This window comes from Porites lutea, chromosome 6 (assembly GCF_958299795.1).
Source record: "Porites lutea chromosome 6, jaPorLute2.1, whole genome shotgun sequence".
Classification (NCBI taxonomy): Eukaryota; Metazoa; Cnidaria; class Anthozoa; order Scleractinia; family Poritidae; genus Porites; species Porites lutea.
The window spans coordinates 35,287,787-35,307,662 of record NC_133206.1 but is presented as its reverse complement, the minus strand read 5'-3'; the positions used below and the strand labels follow the sequence as shown (position 1 = coordinate 35,307,662).

General features: G+C 38.6%; 2 protein-coding genes and 1 non-coding gene across 6 annotated transcripts; 1 reads left to right on the top strand and 2 right to left on the bottom strand.

Moving 5' to 3' along the window:
• The first annotated feature begins 2,774 nt into the window (after positions 1-2,774).
• LOC140940067 (uncharacterized) lies at positions 2,775-7,336 on the top strand. Of its 2 annotated transcripts, none has more exons than XM_073388947.1 (5): positions 2,775-2,950; positions 3,046-3,230; positions 5,641-5,708; positions 6,449-6,524; positions 6,602-7,336. In XM_073388947.1, exons 1-5 carry the CDS (start codon positions 2,815-2,817, stop codon positions 6,761-6,763), a joined length of 627 nt encoding a protein of 208 aa, XP_073245048.1. In that variant the 5' UTR covers positions 2,775-2,814; the 3' UTR covers positions 6,764-7,336. The 2 variants fall into 2 exon arrangements, with proteins under 2 accessions (XP_073245048.1, XP_073245046.1); XM_073388945.1 differs by having other exon boundaries at positions 2,778-2,950; positions 6,443-6,524.
• LOC140940066 (ras-related and estrogen-regulated growth inhibitor-like) lies at positions 7,229-19,311 on the bottom strand. Of its 3 annotated transcripts, XM_073388944.1 has the most exons (5): positions 19,254-19,311; positions 18,151-18,292; positions 12,969-13,025; positions 12,664-12,737; positions 7,229-8,010 (listed from the first exon to the last, which is right to left on the bottom strand). In XM_073388944.1, the coding sequence occupies exons 2-5, from the start codon at positions 18,167-18,169 to the stop codon at positions 7,582-7,584; spliced, it is 579 nt and encodes a 192-aa protein (XP_073245045.1). In that variant the 5' UTR covers positions 18,170-18,292; positions 19,254-19,311; the 3' UTR covers positions 7,229-7,581. The 3 variants fall into 3 exon arrangements, with proteins under 3 accessions (XP_073245045.1, XP_073245043.1, XP_073245044.1); XM_073388942.1 differs by lacking the exons at positions 18,151-18,292; positions 19,254-19,311 and adding an exon at positions 15,382-15,658; XM_073388943.1 differs by lacking the exons at positions 12,969-13,025; positions 18,151-18,292; positions 19,254-19,311 and adding an exon at positions 15,382-15,658.
• On the bottom strand, positions 17,169-17,249 carry Trnal-aag (transfer RNA leucine (anticodon AAG)). Its single transcript has one exon. It is a non-coding gene; the product is annotated as a tRNA-Leu (tRNA).
• Positions 19,312-19,876: the final 565 nt, after the last annotated feature.

Here is a 19,876-nt window from a genome sequence, read left to right as displayed (position 1 = left end):
TGAGGGTCAAACGTTTCTTAAATTGAATCCTCGCCATGTTGCCACGGTTAATGATACATCAGACATCAGAACACTTAAAAACTCCTCTGAAAATTCCCCTAACAAACAGCTGTGGCTATTTTTATTGGTTTTTATAACTGTCCTCCTTTTCATTATTGATATTATATAATTGATAGTATCATTTTGAACTCTGTAATACTCAGTTCAGTTCTTGTGTTTTAACATACTTTATTTCAGTCGGTTAGCATTTAATTAACTAGTATCCGCAATGATTCTTCAAGCCGCCTTGATGTCTAACTCAAAAGAGATTTTTGCTTGGAATTTGTTTTCAAGACTGATTTTTAGCGAGCAGTCCGGCGTTTGTCCAAGAGTTTTTTGTAGCGAAAGTTTGGACAGTGTTAATTGTAAAATGTAAAGCGAAATTGGCTCTTATCGGCTAAGAACCATTATGCTGATTATAGCCAGTTTTTTGGCTTTGATACTTAGTAACAAATAGAAAAACGGGATAAGAACTTCAAACATACACCAAGTTTTAATTAAAAACTGAAAAGATAATTCAAAAATATTACTTGGCTCGTACATACATTATGGGGGTTATTAACTAGAATTCATGCTTAGGATTTTAAAGGCTTTAATGAGCCTCTAAAGTTTTTTTCTTCACATTTCAGCCTCCCGCAGTCCTACAAACATGGTCGTCAGATGGTACACCTCTCAGTGCTGAGTTTTTTTTATACCTAAACTGCTCCTTTAAAGGGCTTAAAACGACTGAGAATTCTGTTTGTGTTTCTGTTTGAATTCTAATTGTGCTAACTATGCAAAAGAGAATTTTCAACGTACACTGGCTAATGCAAAAATGGTGCTGTACAGCGAAAGAAAGGCATAGATTTGTTTTCCAATGTTATCATTTAGTTCACTCCCTCCTACAGTTTCCGACCTCTTTTTAATCTATAGAGGTGCTCTTTAATCAGATATCATGTGTTAATGTGATACCTTGAAACAAGACCATCTTATGGGGTGTGGTTCTTTTGACGGTTGACGGTTAATTAAGTGGAAATTTAATCCAACTTAAATTGAATTTTAACTACTGTAGAAATTAATATTAACTGTTGTGTTTTGGAAGTTGTCTTAGCCGTTCATAATAAAAGTTCGACGTGTTTTCAGGTATCAACAAGCTCTAAGGCTTGTAATGCCTAGAGAGAGTGCTTTTGTGACCATAGGAACTGGGTTTTCCAGTTTGGATATCCTTCAGAAATCAGGAGTCCGTGAAGATCATCTGAAGGGTATAAGGGACTTGCAAGGGCAAGAAAAGGAACAAAAATTTTATCCTTGTCATTCTGCTTGTGCTCACGCTTGCATATAGGCCGTCTAAATTTATTGTATGTTTCGTGATTGATAACTAGACTTACCCTACTACCCAGCTTTTTTTTTTTCGTCTGAAGAAAATCCTATCCAACCTATCCTTGACTAATGTCAGTTTTGTCGTACCGAAAAGGAGCTTGGGTGCTGTTTGAGCAAAGCACATATAAATTCTGTGGTCTTCTGTGTTTTGGTATTTATTCTAATTGTTTTTTACGTTGTTCATAAATAAATATGCAAAACTTAGGAGTTTAAATTTTGTATGGAAATGCAAGCACTTAAAACATTTATATAAAACATCATGTCTGAATAAATAGGAGCAAACATTTAGTTGGCATCAGCACAACCGTCAAAAAAGGCGCGAAAACTTTGCCGTGTGTCGCAGTTGTGCTTGTGCGCGTGAGCGAGGATGAATGAGCACCACACGAAGAAAGCATAATTTCCTATAATGTCTTAAAATTGTTGGCTTCATAAATTGACTTTATTTTTGAAAGGTTTTTGCAGCTGGTTGGACTGGGTTTGAACCGACACGACTCACCGGTATGGCCCTCAGAATTGGAATGAGCAAGTTTGTATACGTACGTCTTTCATGCAACTCAGAGGAAAACATTTCGTCGTTGGTCTGAATTAAACTCAAGTTAATAAGTCTACTTTTGACGGTCAAAAACAGTTCAGAATCGAAGGAAAGAAAACTGCTATATGGGCTTCCGATTTTGATGAATGACAGAGATGGGTTTTTTACATTATTCAACGGTGAAAAGCCAAACATCGAACAAAAAATAATTAATTCATTAAAGGAACTGGGAGGCCACTTCGACCAAAGGTAACGATTCTATTGTCTATTATAATTTATATGCGTTTATTTAATTTTTTATATGACTCCTTGAATTTTCTTCTGGAAGGATTTCGTTAATTGTTAAGCTTATCATGATATTGTTTAATAAGTAGATAATAGCAAGCGAGTAATAATTCAGTCACTTGATTGTTCAGTTCCTTTTGATACACCTGTCAGCGCTGAGCTATGTACCGATATTATAAGTCCAGTTAGTGTATATGGTAAACTGAGGACTGCTGACTGCGGACCAGGGATAAAATGCAGACTGAGTGTAAAATGAAGACTGCAGCCGAGACTGAGAGTATTAAATACGCTGGGTGCAAAATGAAGAATGAGCACTGCAGACTGGGGGTAAAATGTAGACCGAGCGTAAACTGTAGACTCGGAAGGGTTAAAAGACAGAAAAGTACCGCAAATACATGTAAACGATCACTTACTTGACATCTACTTTCACAAATCCATTTCTTTCTTCTCTGGAACGTCATTCACGACCCGAAAACATAGTCCCAATCTTGAACCTTTTTCCCCTCCGGAAAGACTGGGCTAGCTGTTCCTTGAAGAGCTGGGGGCCTGGGTGAAATATTTGCGCCCGCAATCGAGCTGGCAACTTCAAAAAAATCAAAATGGCGGATGAAGAAAGCTTGAGAAACAAGAACGGCAAGAACAAGAAAACGACGACAATCACAAAACCGAGGAGTAAATCAAAATCCCACAGGAGAAAACCACAGAATTTACTAAACGTGGGGAACAGAGAAAAAGGTGAGCGTTTTCGATTCAACATTTTAGGATACTCCTCAATAATCTATCCTCCTCACATGTATCTTAAAATCAGCGCGTGTTTCTTGTACTTGTAGGCCATGCCTTTGTCGAGAAACGAAAGAAGATGGCTCTCAGAGAGTACAAAAAGCTACTAAAGAAAACAAGAAAAGAACAAGAACTGCGCAAAGAATCAGGTGAAAAAGTTCAGCAAACTAAGCCAACCCTCAGAGCTCCAGAAGGACGCAATGACTCTGATAACATCAGCCGTTCGCGACCACAGGTTTGTGTGTCTCTCTCTCCACTAGTGTTCTTAAGTATCATTAACTCATCGTTCCACGAGCAATTACGGTTATATGTATTGATGTGGAATATCAAGACAACTTAAAAATACCATTGCTCAAAGTTGAAAAACTGCTAAAGATGGCCTGCACTACTGCCCTTCGCAGATCAGACATTTAGATTTAGAACTGTCGATTCCCGACAACTTGAACCTTCTAGGGAAATCAAAAAAAGTTTAAATTATTGGGGAGTTCGAAGGAGATAACCTGTAATAATGAAATCAGCAAATGGATGGGGAGGGAATCCAGGAATCTTGCACACTTCACTATATGGGCAGCAAGAGATATAGATTGATATTTTGAAAAAGGAATTGAGCAACAATGCTTGATTAATAGACAGGCATGGACACTGAATTTGAATCGGAGTGACCAAAAATTTCTAAAAAGTAAAGACAAAGAACTGACATGGCTGTTTTGAATTATATTCAGCAATGTTTTCGGACTTCAGGACACTTATTTCTTACTTGTCATGCATTTAAAACATGTTTTGAGGTTTTGAGGATAAAATTATAAAGAAATGATAAGAAGGGAAACAAAATGTACTTTGAGTTAGTGGGAACCTCAAGTTATTGAGGGTTTGAGTTACCGGGGGTAAAATTATTGTGAAGTATGAAGGAAATCCAGGGGAAATCAACTTTGATTCGAGTTAGTGCGAGGTTCAAGGTAGCGAAGGTTCGAGTTATCGGGAGTCAACTCAGTGTATCCAGTGTTCCAGATGACAGACGGGTCTTGGGTCAATGACGCAAAAAAGAAGGCTTCCTGAACTGACAGCTGAAATAATTTATAAATGTTAAGTTATAAATATAACAAAAAAAATTAGCACATGGTTTGGGTGACCCCTCAGAGGGTCTACATGATCCCAAGTAGAAAGAACAAACTGGAATGCTGTGTATTGTCAGCCTTTCAGGAAGGTAGACACTATTGGAGACTGTTATACTCTAAAATTTAGTCTTGGTTTTTTGAGTCACCACTTCTCAACCCACTTTTATAATATCATTTTCTGTCCTTACCCACCGTGGAGTCCTCCATTGTTTGGAACTTGGTAGGGATACCACAGCAAGTGCTACAACAGTATGTGACAAATATTGTTGTCCAGGCTACCACAGTATGTGACAAATATTGTTGTCCAGGCTGCAACAGTACGTGACAAATATTGTGGTCCAGGGTCCAGTCGTTGAAAAGGTGGATAACGCTATCCACCAAATAAATTGCTGCCAAGTGGATAGCCTGATTTTCATTGGCTGGAGTGTGATTTATTCATTGGATAGCAATATCCAAGGTTTGAACAACCAAGGTGTTTTATGGTACATTATGTTTTGTTCTTTGCATTAAGAGAAACTGATGAATTGCACATGAAAATCATGTAAAGAACAAAAGATATTTGCCAGAGTCAGGTTTAAGTGAGGCATCACCCATCAGAAATTATTTTAAAGATAATTATGGTACTTTTTGCTTTGGCATATCTAACTTAACTTGAAAAATTCAAATTATTTATTTAAAGGGGCTATGTGACCAGGATGTTTTAGGTCAATTCTGTGCTGAATTCATTACTTAGTACCTTTTAGGCTTTACCCATACACAAAATGCTCCTGTAGAGTTATGAAAAAGTTATCAAACAAATGTCATAAGGGAGGACTAACCATAATATTATTTTGGTGATTTTTGCTGGAAATAACTGTTACAGTAAAACTTGGAAGAACATATAGGCCCAATTTTTTGAAGTTTCAATCCATGTCCATCCTTGCCATTCATAACAACAGCAAGCAGTTTCAAGGCCTAAATTTTGTTCCAAGTAACAAAACTGGAGTACTGTTTTTGGAATTCAGTTGATGTGAAGATGTGTTTAAGCGTTTAAAAGATAGCAAATAGTGTGGCATAGCCTGTTTAAATCAGTAGGTGTTATTTCAGTTACATGTAGACCTCCATAAACCCCAATGAAATTCAACTGTGTTGATGAGTTATTGAACAATTTATAATGCGTTTTGATTTTAGTCATGTAGTGTCAAAGTAAGTTAACTTACCAAAACTCCCTTTCAATCCCAAGTCAAACACTTAAGGATGTTAATTCTTATCTGCGAGATTTTGAACTTCCTGTTAATTCCAACAAATTTACTTCCCTCCAGGAGGTTTAAAAAATCAGGATTCTGCTACAGTTCTGTTGTAATTTTGCAGCAATCAAAAGAGCAAACTTTTCAATGCTATGATTCAATCTTTATTGTCGTGATAATGCTATTCTGATAGGAGACTGCACAAGGCAATATTTAATAGCAACCTTGAGTTTTAGAGGTGTGTTACAACACAATTCAAAGAATCTTGTACTTATTATCTCATTGTGTATTTCAACTGAAACAGGTCAGGCTTAACAATCAAGATTGTTTAGAAAGTTCTTCGCAAAGTGTCAGAAAACAACATAATCAGATGTAAGTAAACTTACAATGTGCCTGTAAAATAAATAAAGCTTGAATCCTTGGTGATTCCCCATCTGATGTGTACCTTCCATGCATCTACATCTAATTTAGGAATCGGTCTTATTAAGCTAAACATAAGTCTCCTTTTACCCGGTATCACCATGGACATGGGGAAAGGAAAACTAACGGCTGCAATTGGAGGTTTACTAGTATATTAGTTGACATGATGGTTCAGTGTTTCATCCCTACATTAGCATTAGATTGGCAAGATCTGAATAGGCCATCTCACAGTTAATTACTGTCAGTGAGTATCTTGGCCTTGAGTGCCAGCATGGCCAGAGGTGCCCTAGTTTTGATTAAAACCCCACTGCCTTTTAAAAATTCATGTAAATCATTTTCATATGCATATGAATGCAACTGAGGTTCTTATCAAAACAAACTGACTATCAGCCTCGCTTCCACCCAAAGGCTAGGTTGCCCAGCTTCAATAATATTATTGTAGACTAGACTATTATGATTACCATCTTTACTTCTGTGTATTTGAAATTCCAAATTTTTTTATTTTACTTCTCTTGTTTTTAATTTGCATTTTGGCCTTCAGGAAAACTGGCTGAAATAGTCTAGTGTACTGACTACATGTGTTAAAAACTACAGCCCTAGTTTACATACATTTTGTATTGCTTGTTCTCGTCTTCTGTTTTGTTAATAACTCTCTACATGTACAAACTGTACATTCTATCTCTTAGAAAACAAAAACCAGTCAACGTATTAATAGCAGCTGAAAGTGAATTCAAGAAAAGAAAACTTGAAAAGGAAAAGCTAGTCAAGGTTTGTTGTTATTTATTTTTTTACCTCTGTCGATTTTTTTCTTCTGTTTGAAATGCCTGTTTATATTTCTCCCAAAGGAAAGGGAAGTGATGATACAAAAACACAGGGAGGAGGTTCGAGAGAAAATGAGGAAGCGCCGTGAAACTTTTGGCCGCTTGAACAAAAAAACGCGTAGAGGACAACCTGTGATGGCTAATCAAATAGAACATCTACTTGGCAAGATTCAGGGCAAGTCCTGACAAATTGTGGTCACGTGATAAACATGGCTGAGACGCCCACGGGGTGAACAGCGTGGTGCCTTGAAATATATAGGTAAAGATGTCATGTTATCATCACTATCATCGTTGTTTTTGATGGGTAATTGAATTGAACATCTATTCCGCAAAATTGAGAGCCAGGTGTGACAATTTGGTAGTGACGTAAATACTTGCATTGCGCCTTGAGGTATAGACCTAGAGGTGTTATTAACGTCGCTCTCATTTTTGCTTCATTTTCGCCATCATCGTCATCATTTTTTCTTCTGGAGACTGATATCCTGTGGTCTCCAAGGAACAAATGGCATGCGTTCAACATTATATAAGCATTTGCTTAGCGCCTACTAAGCGCACGATGGGAAACTTTTCTTTGCTGTGGTTTAAAAGTCGTGAATGTCATTCTTGATTATCGCCATTACAAGCTTTCAAGGTTACAGGAGGAAGCTGATGGTAGATACAAGACAAAATTTATTGGTGCAATGTTGAAAATGTGGAAGGATTTTCTAACTCTACAATGTTACACACAAGTTGAGGGATACACTTTATAAGATACATTTCGCGCAATGCTGGGCGTTACATTGTACCACCTATCTCATTTGTTATTTTTTATCATCTTTTTTTGTGTGTCGCTTATTATGGCCTTTGTTGGAATTAGAGATTGTGCACAGTTCCTAACGGTTAAAGCAATGGCAGCGAGTGGAGTTCGATTCGACTTGTTCTTAACAAAATCTACGGTGTTATGGTATACATGTAGTTGTTTAGCCGCCCAATTAAATGGCCGAGTTCCACTGTATTTTATACCATTACAAACTCGGACTACCAGGTGCAAGCAGCAAATTTTTGCTGCTATTTCGCCGGAAAACTTTACCAAGAGCGCGCAAGGGTCGAGGCGAAAGAGACATCCGTCTGTCTTTTTTTCTCTTCAAAACCTCTCTGTATAACTCGTGAAACACTTCAGCAACCTTGGGGTATCCATCGGACGCCGAACACTCGACGAACATGCATTTAAAAATTTCCGCCAACGAATATCCTTCGGTCTTCGATACCTGTCGTTCGTGTTCGAGATCCGATTTGTTTCCGACGATCATTACCACGATTTTCTGCTTGAATGGGATGAGAAGGTTGTGTAAATCTCGAACTTCCTCGAAACTTTTCCGATCAGTTATCGAGTATACGAGTACGAGACCGTCGGCCCAAAGCGTACGGCTTTCCAATGAACTTTCTCCTGTCGACTGAAAATAAGACAAAAGAATTAAGGTGAGCTGATTTGAGCTTCTCATCGTAGACCTATAAAGCTTCGAACTTGATCGGTTATGGAACTTTGTGATTGTCAGTTCCTATTAAGTTCTACTACTATGCTGCCCCCACTCCCTAAAACTCTCCCTCCCCTCCCTTTTCCTAACCTGATCGCAGGTTAATTGCCCAGCCCACCCCATTCGGTCACTATTTCACGTTCAATTAAAGATGGAACTGTATGTATGTCATTTCTGAAAAAAAGTCCCATTTTATTTACAACAAGAACGCTCTTAGTAGCCTCCAGTCTCGCTTGCTTGGAGATGAGTTTTAATGTCAAAGGCCCCGGTGCCGTTATAATACTTTTTCGTTTGGAATACAAAACGAGTGTTGTATGTCATAATGTATATACTCAAAAAGTAAAAATTGCAAGGAGAGACAGACTGCACATCTTAGGCTCAAACCGGTGTGAAACCTTTGAAAACCTTCTACATATTGATATTGCTCCATTGAGGAGTACTCTTTCAGGGATTCTACACTCGAAAAATTGAACGATGATTTTTATCGGTATCAGGGGCCTATGACTCTGTCAGTACAAATATACATAGCTTCTTTGTACCGGACCAAGATACGGCTCGGTACAGTATATGTTCAGCACAGGAAAAAAGTGTAAGTTGGACAGAACGTTATACAACACACAGTAAATTCAGTTCGCGCGTATTCCTGCTGAATTTGTTGTCCGTTTTATAAGATATCAATATCGCATGAAAGTAATGACATTTTCCATATATAGCTGCTTAGTATCTACTTTTAATATCTCCGTACAGTCTCAGAGTACAATGTTTAGAGTTGTACACAGCACGCATTTTAGATAGATAGATAGATAGCTAGCTAGCTAGCTAGCTAGCTAGCTAGCTAGATGGATGGATGGATGGATGGATGGATGGATGGATGGATGGATGGATGGATGGATGGATGGATGGATGGATGGATGGATGGATGGATGGATGGATGGATGGATGGATGGATGGATGGATGGATGGATGGATGGATGGATGGATGGATGGATGGATGGATGGATGGATGGATGGATGGATGGATGGATGGATGGATGGATGGATGGATGGATGGATGGATGGATGGATGGATGGATGGATGGATGGATGGATGGATGGATGGATGGATGGATGGATGGATGGATGGATGGATGGATGGATGGATGGATGGATGGATGGATGGATGGATGGATGGATGGATGGATGGATGGATGGATGGATGGATGGATGGATGGATGGATGGATGGATGGATGGATGGATGGATGGATGGATGGATGGATGGATGGATGGATAGATAGATAGATAGATAGGCAGATAGACAGACAGACAGACAGACAGACAGACAGATAGATGGATAGATAGGTAGGTAGGTAGGTAGGTAGAAAGCCTATCGTCAACTCGTGGGAACATTGTTTAGAAAATGATCAAATGGTTATCAACTCTGGTTTTCCCACAGTAAATTGTAGGAAATGATAGAAATTCAGATTGTTTATCCATGTACAATATATTTAATACTATCTTTGCTCTGCAAAGACAATACTTTTCTTTTTGTTTATTGCATTTTATTAAATAACGGTTATTTAGGTACATATTTATAGAAAAACAACAAAACAAATAAGCAAACAAAACAAGCCAAAAACGGGAAAAAAAGAAAGAAGGAAGATAAAAAAAAACGGTACAAAGCAGGACTTGAACCCGGGAACCTTCGGCTGTATGCGACTTTACTATACCACTACACCACGAAGGCTGATTACATCACTCTGGCGAAAACTCTTCAACTTAATTCGTTCTCCATGGAACTTCCCCCAGCAAATTCGTTCAGTATGATCGAGCCGCATTAACCGAGCTATTGACAGTGAAAAAACAATGTCAACGCATTTCATGGCAACGAATAAACAAAATAACATGTGCTTTACAAAGCCGATACACCTCGTCAGCGAAGTAGGAGGCAAAACATATGTTTTCTTATCTCGATTTCTGCTGTTATTTTGAAGCTTATGGTCAAAATCACATCCATTTTCGGCCCATACAGGTTCTTAAGGGACCAGTCATTATTAATGTGGGGGGGATTTTTTTTGTTTTAGCATGAAAGAAAAAACGTGACCCACCCCTTTAAGTCCATTAGTTAATTCTTGACCCACCCCCATATAACTTTATATAAGAGGTGACTCACCCCCAACCCCCTTCAATTTCATTAATCGATTATTGAAAACATAAGTTTTGCAATATTCAAATCAAAACCAGTTTTTAAAAAAATGCTTTTTTATTGAAGTCATTAAACAAAAAATAGTAATTCAATTAAAAAACGCATTTTCAAACTGTTTTTGATCTGAAAATTGGAAAAATTTGATTTCACTAAATTAAATAATGAATTCAATAATCCATTATTGAAACCAATAATGATTTCTAGCTGTTCACGCTTCAGGTAGTAAAAATTCCCAGACAGGTATATTAAGAAAAGGAAGCATGCAAGCCTTCTCAATAGGGCTTATGTTTATTTATTGATATTTAGTGCCCACATCTTTGATTCTCCATACTTAGGTTGGATTGCTACATGTGATATCCAGTTGTGTTATATTTTATGTCCAGCATTGCATTAGAATTTATTTAGAACTTCCACATGAATGAGTGTGATTCTTTACAAAACACACAATGACCCACCCCCAATCATCGTGAAATTCTCTTTTGGCCCACCCCTTTTCTCTAAAAAAAATAGGCCTGGCCCACCCCATGATTCCCCCCCCCCCCCCCCCCCCCGCCACATAAATAATGACCGGTCCCTAAGAATAGCATGGCATGACATTTTCTTACTTTCAGATCACTTTCCAGCAAGCTGGAATTTGTATCCCCCGTGATCTTTCGGAGTCAGAAGAATAATTGCTCATTTTCTCGTCAAGTTTAACGCCTGGACGAGTCAAAGGCTCTTGAAATCCAATCCCCAAGTTAACCATCGTACTCATTTGAAAGATTCCTACTTGTCTTAAATTTGGTAAGACCTCTAACCGTGCTGTAGAAAATTTGCCATAAAGAAAACTCTGAGTCTGAGAGGCGAACGCCGAACGATGCACGCTCTCAGCGAAGAATTTGATCCCACCGAACTTCAAGAGCGCGTGCTTCTTCGGAAGCGATAGATCTTCGCACTCTCGAGTTCGGACCCGATTAATTACGAAGTCCGTCTACTACGAGTGAGCGAGTGACTCATTTCCATATCTCTGTGCCTGCAATAACTCGTGGTACGCTCGCGCGTCCCCACGAGTTAAAAATTAAAACTGTTAAAAGTTTTTTCTCGCATTACAGTATCACCAGGATAAAGCGTTTCATTTTCCCGGAAAATTTCACTTTCTCGTCAAAACAATCACTGACTCAGACAGACTCGGATTAGTTTACTTGAATTTAGCGCTCAGTACAGCGAACGGCGTTATGTTCTGTGAAATTTATCTACAGTCTGCGGCCCACATCATCACTGATCCACGATTTATTTATTTATTTTATTTTCAAGTTCTTTTTAACCGATCCTTGATCCCTGATTTCTCGATCCTCGATCCTCGATCCTGATTTTCCAGTAAACCTTGAAGTTTTGCTCATTAAGATTATTCTTTTTTTTCCGACCACTGAAGTGATCAGTTGTTCCAAATAATCAACGCTTTCAAGCCATAGAATTCTTGGACCAACCCGTTCCGGAAAAGCTCGATATGGGATTTCTATTAACTATGGACACGAAGTGCTGCAAGTCGAGTGTGCGGTTAGTCAAGTTCAAAGCTACCCGTGACACGTTAGGGTGGATTTCCACTGATGCGTTTTTGGCTCCGCACGTTAACGCACGTAAATTTTAATCACGTAAATCAAATAGAGGTAAGACATAAAGTATTGAGATTATACGTCAAATTAAGCGAGTTTCTACTTTTACGCTTACATAATTGTACGTGCAGCCTTTGATACATTGCCTTTATTTTATTTGCGAACGCAAATTTTACGCACGTGCGCACGTAAAAATTACGTGACAGTGGATACTTCATATCTCAAGTATTTATGAAGTGCAACACGACTTCACATCGTAACAACTGCGAAAATCTATCAATTAAATACATAAAACAAAGTGAATCTATTTAACCGTACATTTCCTGTAATTGCGACAATATTCTGAGAAACGTAACGCCTTAAAAAGCCACAAAATCCTGAGGATTTCCCCGCTATAATATTTTCTCATCCTGCTTGGGGATGTGCCTGCATGTCGTGCATAATTACACGAAAATCAAGGGCCTCCATTCGAGGAAAATTACGTCATTGCCAAACTTACATGCGTCATTTCAGTCATCGCCGAAATAAACTGCATTCTCATCACGAGACTCATTTCCATTCAATGAAAGTCGTCACGATTCTTATCCCCAGTTTCCACGGTCTTCGCAAGGAACGCGGGGCCTACAAACTAGGTCCCACCGGAAAAAAAAAAAAAAAAACATTCGCATTTTAAGAGTCTCGCTTTTCTAAAGCAAGCGAGACTAACAATCAAGCAAGAGAATATATATAAAAGTTAAAAGTGGGAAACCAATGTCCGTTTTGGAAACACAACAGCTACTTGTAAAATTGATGCTAACCTCGGGACCTGGGTCTAGTATCTCCAAGTTTACTTGATCATCGTCGATGGTTGCGGTGAACTGGTACGTGAAATCTAAAGACGAAAATTTGGATTGTTAAAACCACACCTTAAACTTAATTAACTCTTTCAATCCCAGAAGTGGTTAAAGTTAAATGCAACAAAATGTCTAAATTTCATTTTTTGAAGTGCTAAAAACAAATAGCACCACCTTAATAATAAATAGAACTACCTTACAAGACTCATTATTCATTCTGCGAGTGAAGTGTTAAAAAAATTTTCGATTTATTAAACGGAGGAACATACCCTGAGATGAATCATATTCCCCAATGAATCTCTTGGTTAGGAACCTCACTGCAATGGCTTTAATAGCAAGAACAAATCAACTCAGTAATCTTCTAAAAATTTTGTTCATAAAGGCAATAGAAAAACCCAGCCGATAGACTCTGAATGCATTGGCATAGTTCTGTGAAATCTCAGGACAGACACTCGGTTTGAGTCATAACCAGTCAAATTTGATATTATTACAGGTATGTAAACTCGGCCATTCTATTTTAGCTGGACAGAAATAGACCACTAAATTAGTTAAGTTGTTATTGGCTCGCGAGTCTTTTTGGTTTCTACACCGAAAATAAAGACGTCAGCCATAATGTATTAAAGATCGGGTGGTCTCAGGAATTGAACTCATCAAGGGTAACTTTGCAAATACTTCTTGGTTTCCTGCTCAATAGAGTCACTTCCCTCTTTCCGAGAGAAGTCGCGGGAAACAGGAAAATGTCTTCCACTTTCTCTTCTGTTAAGATTTAGGAGGGTGACATTGGGGTTTTAGACAGAACGATAAATGATTACACAATTTCTTACAGTTAATCGACAATGTTATTGTTGTTGCATCCAGTGCCCGGGCTTTTCGATCTGTTTACCAGTATTAAACCCGAGGTCTTCTGGCGTTTTTTCACAATGGAAGAGGTTGCTCAAGATGTTGGCGAGGCCATTTATGACCGTGTATATGTTGTAGTTAATTTTTTATCTCAGTTAATTTTCATTTTTCGATTGTTTTTGGGTATGGTAATGAATGCTAATAAATTTGAAAAAAAGGAAATATAAAAATTAAGTGAAATAAAAAATTAACTGCAACATATACATGTGCATCTGGTGCGTACATGCTTGGGATAAATATACAAGCTAGATGGATTTACAACTTAAACCCATTGCCCCCCTCCTTGGTCCCTCTCAGTTAGGAATGTTAACGCCACTCTGCCAGAGGGTGACGTTTTGGTTGTAATCCTCTGGTTGTAATCAGTGCTTAATCACCATTTTGCTAATCGTCATTGTCATTCTCCTTGATCCACTTAAAACTCCATTTCCTCAAAAAACAATGGATAATTTATTCAAAAGCTTTCAGTACGATTGCTGTTGATGGTAAACAACTTTTGTTTCGTGCAATTTTTATAATCTGCACATGAGAGCTTGGAGTGACAAAAACTCTTTAAAAGACACGTTACATTTTGCATTTTATCCTTACAAACAGCGCATTACTTTCATCTTGAAACTCAAATGCTAGCAATGTCGTCAGTGCGAACTTTTGTAGCCATTCTGAGTTCAGTTTAAATCTTTATCATTCGCCCGGTCCAAAACTTCAACTGATTTGAGAAAAAAACTTCAGAAAGTACAGTAGAGGTTAATATAGTCGTTATTGAGTGATTTATCGAGTAAAGGTTCTTTCGGCATGATCTACTCTTTTGAAATGGCTGTCACTTTCTACCCTCTTAGCACTTGAAGTCATGACGCCGCAGAAGAGAAAGACAAAAGCTATATTATTATGATGGATGGTGTCACTGACGTGCCTAATTAGCCCATTAAGCATTGTACACATCTCGGAACAGGGCCCATACGACATCTACACAATCAGACTTAAAGCTATTGAACGAGCGCCCCTGATATATTTGAAAGAACTTCAGTTTAGCATTTCTGAATCCAGACCAAAAGCGAATGAATTTTGGAACTTTGATTCTTTTCTTATTATTCCTGTCATTTTTATTTTCATAAGGTACCCATCTCGATCGATTGCCAGTGAGACCTAGACAGGAATGCTCATACTGTTACATACTGAGTTGTGCAGGACTATTATTATAAATCTTATTCCTGACGGTACACATGCGGTGCAATGTTTATGCCTCACTTTTGGCAAAAGTACGGTGGCTTTTCAGTTCAGCAAGGTGTCATAAGGGGCCTCTTCGGAGAAAGTAGCTTGGATAAATAGTGTCGAACATTATTCATTTCTCGAAAATCGCTTCCTTTTTAGAAATTTTTCAGAATAGATTCTTTTTCTTGTACACTATGGGGTTACCCTAAACAACTTAGTACCAACTGAGGCACAGTGCAAAACAGTGTTGTTTCCTGTTGCTCTGAAACTGCGACTGGAATCACGGATAATAACTTCAAGTCGTAGCCCTGAAACTTGTTACGTGTGTTAGGGTGGATTGTCAAATTATAGAAATGAATAATACTGAGTCCGTCGAAAGACATGCAGAAAAGGTATAAACTGGCTGAAACCAGTGTGGGTCTCAGGCGTGTAGGTGTTAAATGCAAGTACAGTTGAGTATACTGAATAGATGTGGGTTTTCAAGGCCTATAAACGCGTCTCTACCTCATATCGCATATTTACAAAGAACTGTATTTCAAAGTGAGATAGAAAGGCACGGGTTGACATTGAACTCACCTGATTTTCCTACATGCCTGGATCCTAGCAAGGCGATCTTGGCATCCGTTTGTTTGTACGAGTCTCTTCTTGTCAACATAGCGAGGCTAGTAATGCTCGTGAACAACAAAGAATTAGGTAAAGGCTATAGGCTATAGAGCAAACAATTTGTACGTCCTTTACATTCCGGTTGTGTTCATAAAAGATTTGATTTTGAACAATAATTCTACTCCCTTTAGCGTTATTGAAAGTCTTACCCCAGGGAGTTGATATTTAGTGCGCATTAGCAATGAGGAAGGTGTCAAAGCAATCAACGTAATATCGACAGTGTCATTCAACTCTGAAGTTATTAGTTTCGTATTTTCCTTGTTTACTCTGCTCGAGAACACTTGATTTTGTTGATGAAGGTAAGCAATTGCTAACCTTAATTCATCCTGATGAAAAATGTCATTTAAAGTTATAAGATTGTTTGACATTAACTTGCTCGTTATCAGTTTAATTTCTGTGGTATCTTATCTGTGATAGAAAAGAAACAATCATTTGTAAATCTTATAAATTAATAGCAAAATAAACGTTTACGCACTGAACAAAGTTGAATTGCTAATGACAGGAGTCAGTTTCGCTACATGATGAGTTTAATCCTCTTTTATGCTATTAACGTAATAAATGTCTTTATGTGTCAGTCAGGTCAGTGCTATATGCACACATTAGTCCGTTTATTAGTTTGTGAACAAAAACAAACTTATGAGTTGACCACTTCCGTTCTCATGTGACCACTTCCGTTCTCATGTGAACGATTTGACATGATTTGAATGGACATTTTTGAAAACAGCCTCCAAAATGGATAACTTTGTAAACGGATTAATATAATTTTGATGTGGAGACTCGCATGTCGTTTAAAGTTTTTCACTGTGAAAAGAAAACTCCCGACCTTCAGTTCCAGGGTGGATGATGGAGTCTTGTAACGGCTGGCTTTAACGTTTGGGTCTGTAAGAATTCCTGTGGTGTTACCATTCAAATGAAACCTTTCCAGCTATAGTTTAACTTGGTACAAGAGAGGATGGTACTATTGCTATTATTTTTTTTTCACAAGATGATATTGGCGACCCTTTTACCAGTTGCTCAACTGTCCAACTTCCGATTGAGTTAAATTTATCTAACTGATGTCAGGCTGCCTGCTCTTTTATTGAGACGAAACAGAAGGCAGATGCGACGATTTTGGGATTTCAAACGGATTTTGATTAGAGAATATGGCCAGTTGGATTTTACTAATACAAAATAGTCTGTGAAGGGCGGTGCCTGTCCTTATAGGGTGAGCCGCAGAGCAGACCAGCGCCGACTCGTAATTACGTCTTTTTCTATTGTTAGTGCCGCTGTGTTCGAATGCTTTGTTACAATCTTGCACAATGTTCGGCCTGCCAAATGAAACTAAGAGGGAGCCTGGGAAAACATAATAGAAGGATAACCAACCCAACTTCGGTTAATAGTGAAAGAGGTAGGTTCGCCCGACCATATGATAGAATGAGCTCCTTATTACAAATGGATACGTTGTGGTATTTTCTGACCCGGCTTTGTTGACTTTAAGATAAGTGGCTAACTTCGTTATCTGATGTGCTCTTAGCATTTGTATTCCTTCCTTTCCAGATCGACGCAGCATTTTTTTCACACAAAACTGTTTCAGGGCACCTGGTGGTGCGAGCTTATGTTTCATTTTATAGAAAATAACTACTAAAACAATAATTATGACTCAAACGTAAAAAATAAACGAACAAACAAACCAAAAAATATCAAACCAAAAAAATGGTAAGTGGCAGCGGTGGGATTCGAGCCCACACCCCGAAGGGACTGGTGCCTTAAACCAGCGCCTTAGACCACTCGGCCACGCTACCTTTGATGAGTCAGGACGGAAATATTGTTGAAAGTTTTTAGGCAAAAGTACTTCGCGTAACTTCAGAGGGTATCCGCCCTGCTTGTAATCGTTGCGTTGAGGAGTTCAGTTTAATTGAGACATGTTGGTTGAGGCACATCAAGGAATTAAACGACCTTTGTTTTCGACGTGAAAATTTTTTGTCTGGTCATACATCACTGCCGCCAGTTGGAGAACTGAAATGAGATACAAGGTCTGGAATGGTATTCTCGGGATGCGGGATTTGACCGAAATATAGTGCGGGATTCGGGAAAACGCAAAATTTCTTGACGGGATGTGGGATTAGACCGCTTCTCGGTAAGTGGGATTCACCGAAATCTTGGCACTGTATGCGGTATTGGAAACGGAAAACGCTATTCGGGATGGAGATGACAGAAGTTAGGGATGCGTGATTGTCGTGAAAAAGGAGCTGGAATGCGGGATCAAGACTCCTCTTTTAGACCCCCGGAGATACTACAGGCGAAAAAAGCGTACCCTTTGGACCCGGAGACTCTACTCCCGTTGGCAATGTTGTTGTAGCGAGCGAGGCCTGGAGAATGTAAAAGTATTAAGGAAACTAAATTACGTTTATCTCCAGTTTTAGTTCAGTGTTTGTTCTCTTTCACACTCATGTGTGGGGGCATCATTACTCATTCATTCATTACTTGTAAACTGCACCTTAAGCAGTCTGGCAAAGTCCCCCAACCAGTGTTGTAAATTATCTCTGAAAAGCCCTGAGGGGAGTGGATACTAAGATATTTACTATATTTTACTATATTTACTCTTTCTCCTTTCTGACTGAACTGAATGCTGAATCCCTTTGAAGTTTCCAAATACTCTTGTCTCTTCATTAATATGGGAATTTATTGTCGTTGGCGACTTACTCTGTGGTACGGAGTCCATTAGGGTTTAGCAGGAGCATTTATTAGATCCAAGAGCCATTATGGCTCTTGTTAGATCTTATATGAGGTCAGGAGCCGATAATCGGCTCCTGATGAGGTCTGATATCAGCTACAGATGTCGTACCTGGAAGACAATTCCACCCGGTGTTTCAAATAAACGATACAAAAACGAATGTAAAAGCATCAGCGTAAATTTAGTGTGGCAGCAGCACATGCAGAAAATGTGGAAATCGGGGAGAGAGAATGTCTCTCTCCTCGATGGGTGGAGCAAGGCCTCGTTGATTAAAAAAGGTACCAGTTTCAGTCTTTTTGTGCCAAAGAGTTGGATATGAATGCATTGAATGTTTTTGTGGGTGGCGCCATTCATTTTTAATATTGAATCATAAAGTATTTCTGACCAAGTAAAGTATTCGTCATTTTTCTTCCTCGTAAAGGATGATCCTTTATAAAACTTGAAATCTGACATCAGTCGGGATTCTAAATCCTCATTAAGGTACTCCATGAATTTCCGATTCTTTATTAGTCTAATCAGGAAAAACTCATGTCATTTTATGTGGTTGATGCCTTTAGGATCATTTCCTAGCAACGCTGACGAACATACTACGCTATCACCCACGTACATTTGGAACTTGATCTATTTGTAAAGAACTTCTGAGAAAGTATACCAATTCAGCCTTGGACCTTTCAAGTATGTAAATCCAGATCTCCACACGCAAGAAAACACTCAAGAAAGGCGCCGTCCGTGAATCTTATGTTCAAAGGACTGAGTTAAAGAAAAAAATAACCAAATAGAATAGGACGGCCTTTTCCTCACATTTTTTGCATATTCAGGCGCCCTAATAATTCACCATTGCTACTTTTGTTGTTGTGGTTTTTGTTGTTGTTGTTGTTGTGTCCCGTTAATACTCTTTAGAAGGTACGAGGGAGTATCAGTGCAATTTTGATTCGAAAGAATGGCACCTTTTTCTGCAGTCACTGAGGAAATTGAGCCATGTAATGTGGCCAGAAATTTGTTCGACGTTTTTTGTCTTGTTTTTCAGATCACATACGATTCAGTTTTCAGTTAAAAAATGACTTCAGCTGACCTCAAATGTATTGAAGGTGGTGCCATGCAATTTTCCCTTCTGTCTTGTTAAGTTTGCCCTTTTGTCGCTCTCTGGTTTTCTAGATCTAGAGATTTCGCTACTAGCCAAGAGGGTTCAAGAGGAACGTTCCTTTATATTTTCTTTCAAAATATTGTGAAGCTTGCAAAGCGGATTATCAGTATAAAAAGAAGAAACCAGACTAACCAAGAACCCTCGGGAAGCTTGAAACACTGGCAGCAGACAAACTCAGTTCTAATTCTAGACGCACATGTCTCCTCGTGGTGACGTTAAAATAGACATGAGATGTTACAGGACACTCTAAGTAACTGACAATCCAAGTGCACAATAAAGCTGTTCACCCCTCTACTGTCGCATGGCGGCGGATACAACAAAAGCATGTTTGCGACAGATGTTAGCTGATCCTTTCAAGACTCTCACTTGAGAGCAGCATGGGGGCAAGTTTCCGGGGGGCGATTTCTAGTTGTTTCTTTTTGGGGAGTGGTACCTTTCTTGTTTTTATTTTTGTTAAATTAAAAGGCAAACACCACTTGTTTCCGCTGTACATTATGTATTTGCTTTGATTTCTGCAAATTCTTGAAAGCCTCAAGCTTCATTCCCCATCA

Bases quoted from the DNA above. Each gene is read 5' to 3' on its own strand.
- LOC140940067 (XM_073388945.1), top strand. From the start codon at position 2,815: ATGGCGGATGAAGAAAGCTTGAGAAACAAGAACGGCAAGAACAAGAAA. The intron at 2,951-3,045 runs GTGAGCGTTTTC...TTGTACTTGTAG, and splicing joins CGTGGGGAACAGAGAAAAAG to GCCATGCCTTTGTCGAGAAA. The intron at 6,525-6,601 runs GTTTGTTGTTAT...TTTCTCCCAAAG, and splicing joins AAAAGGAAAAGCTAGTCAAG to GAAAGGGAAGTGATGATACA.
- LOC140940066 (XM_073388942.1), bottom strand. From the start codon at position 15,460: ATGTTGACAAGAAGAGACTCGTACAAACAAACGGATGCCAAGATCGCC. The intron at 13,026-15,381 runs GTGAGTTCAATG...TTGCTATTAAAG, and splicing joins CAGGCATGTAGGAAAATCAG to CCATTGCAGTGAGGTTCCTA. The intron at 12,738-12,968 runs GTATGTTCCTCC...TTTCGTCTTTAG, and splicing joins GGAATATGATTCATCTCAGG to ATTTCACGTACCAGTTCACC.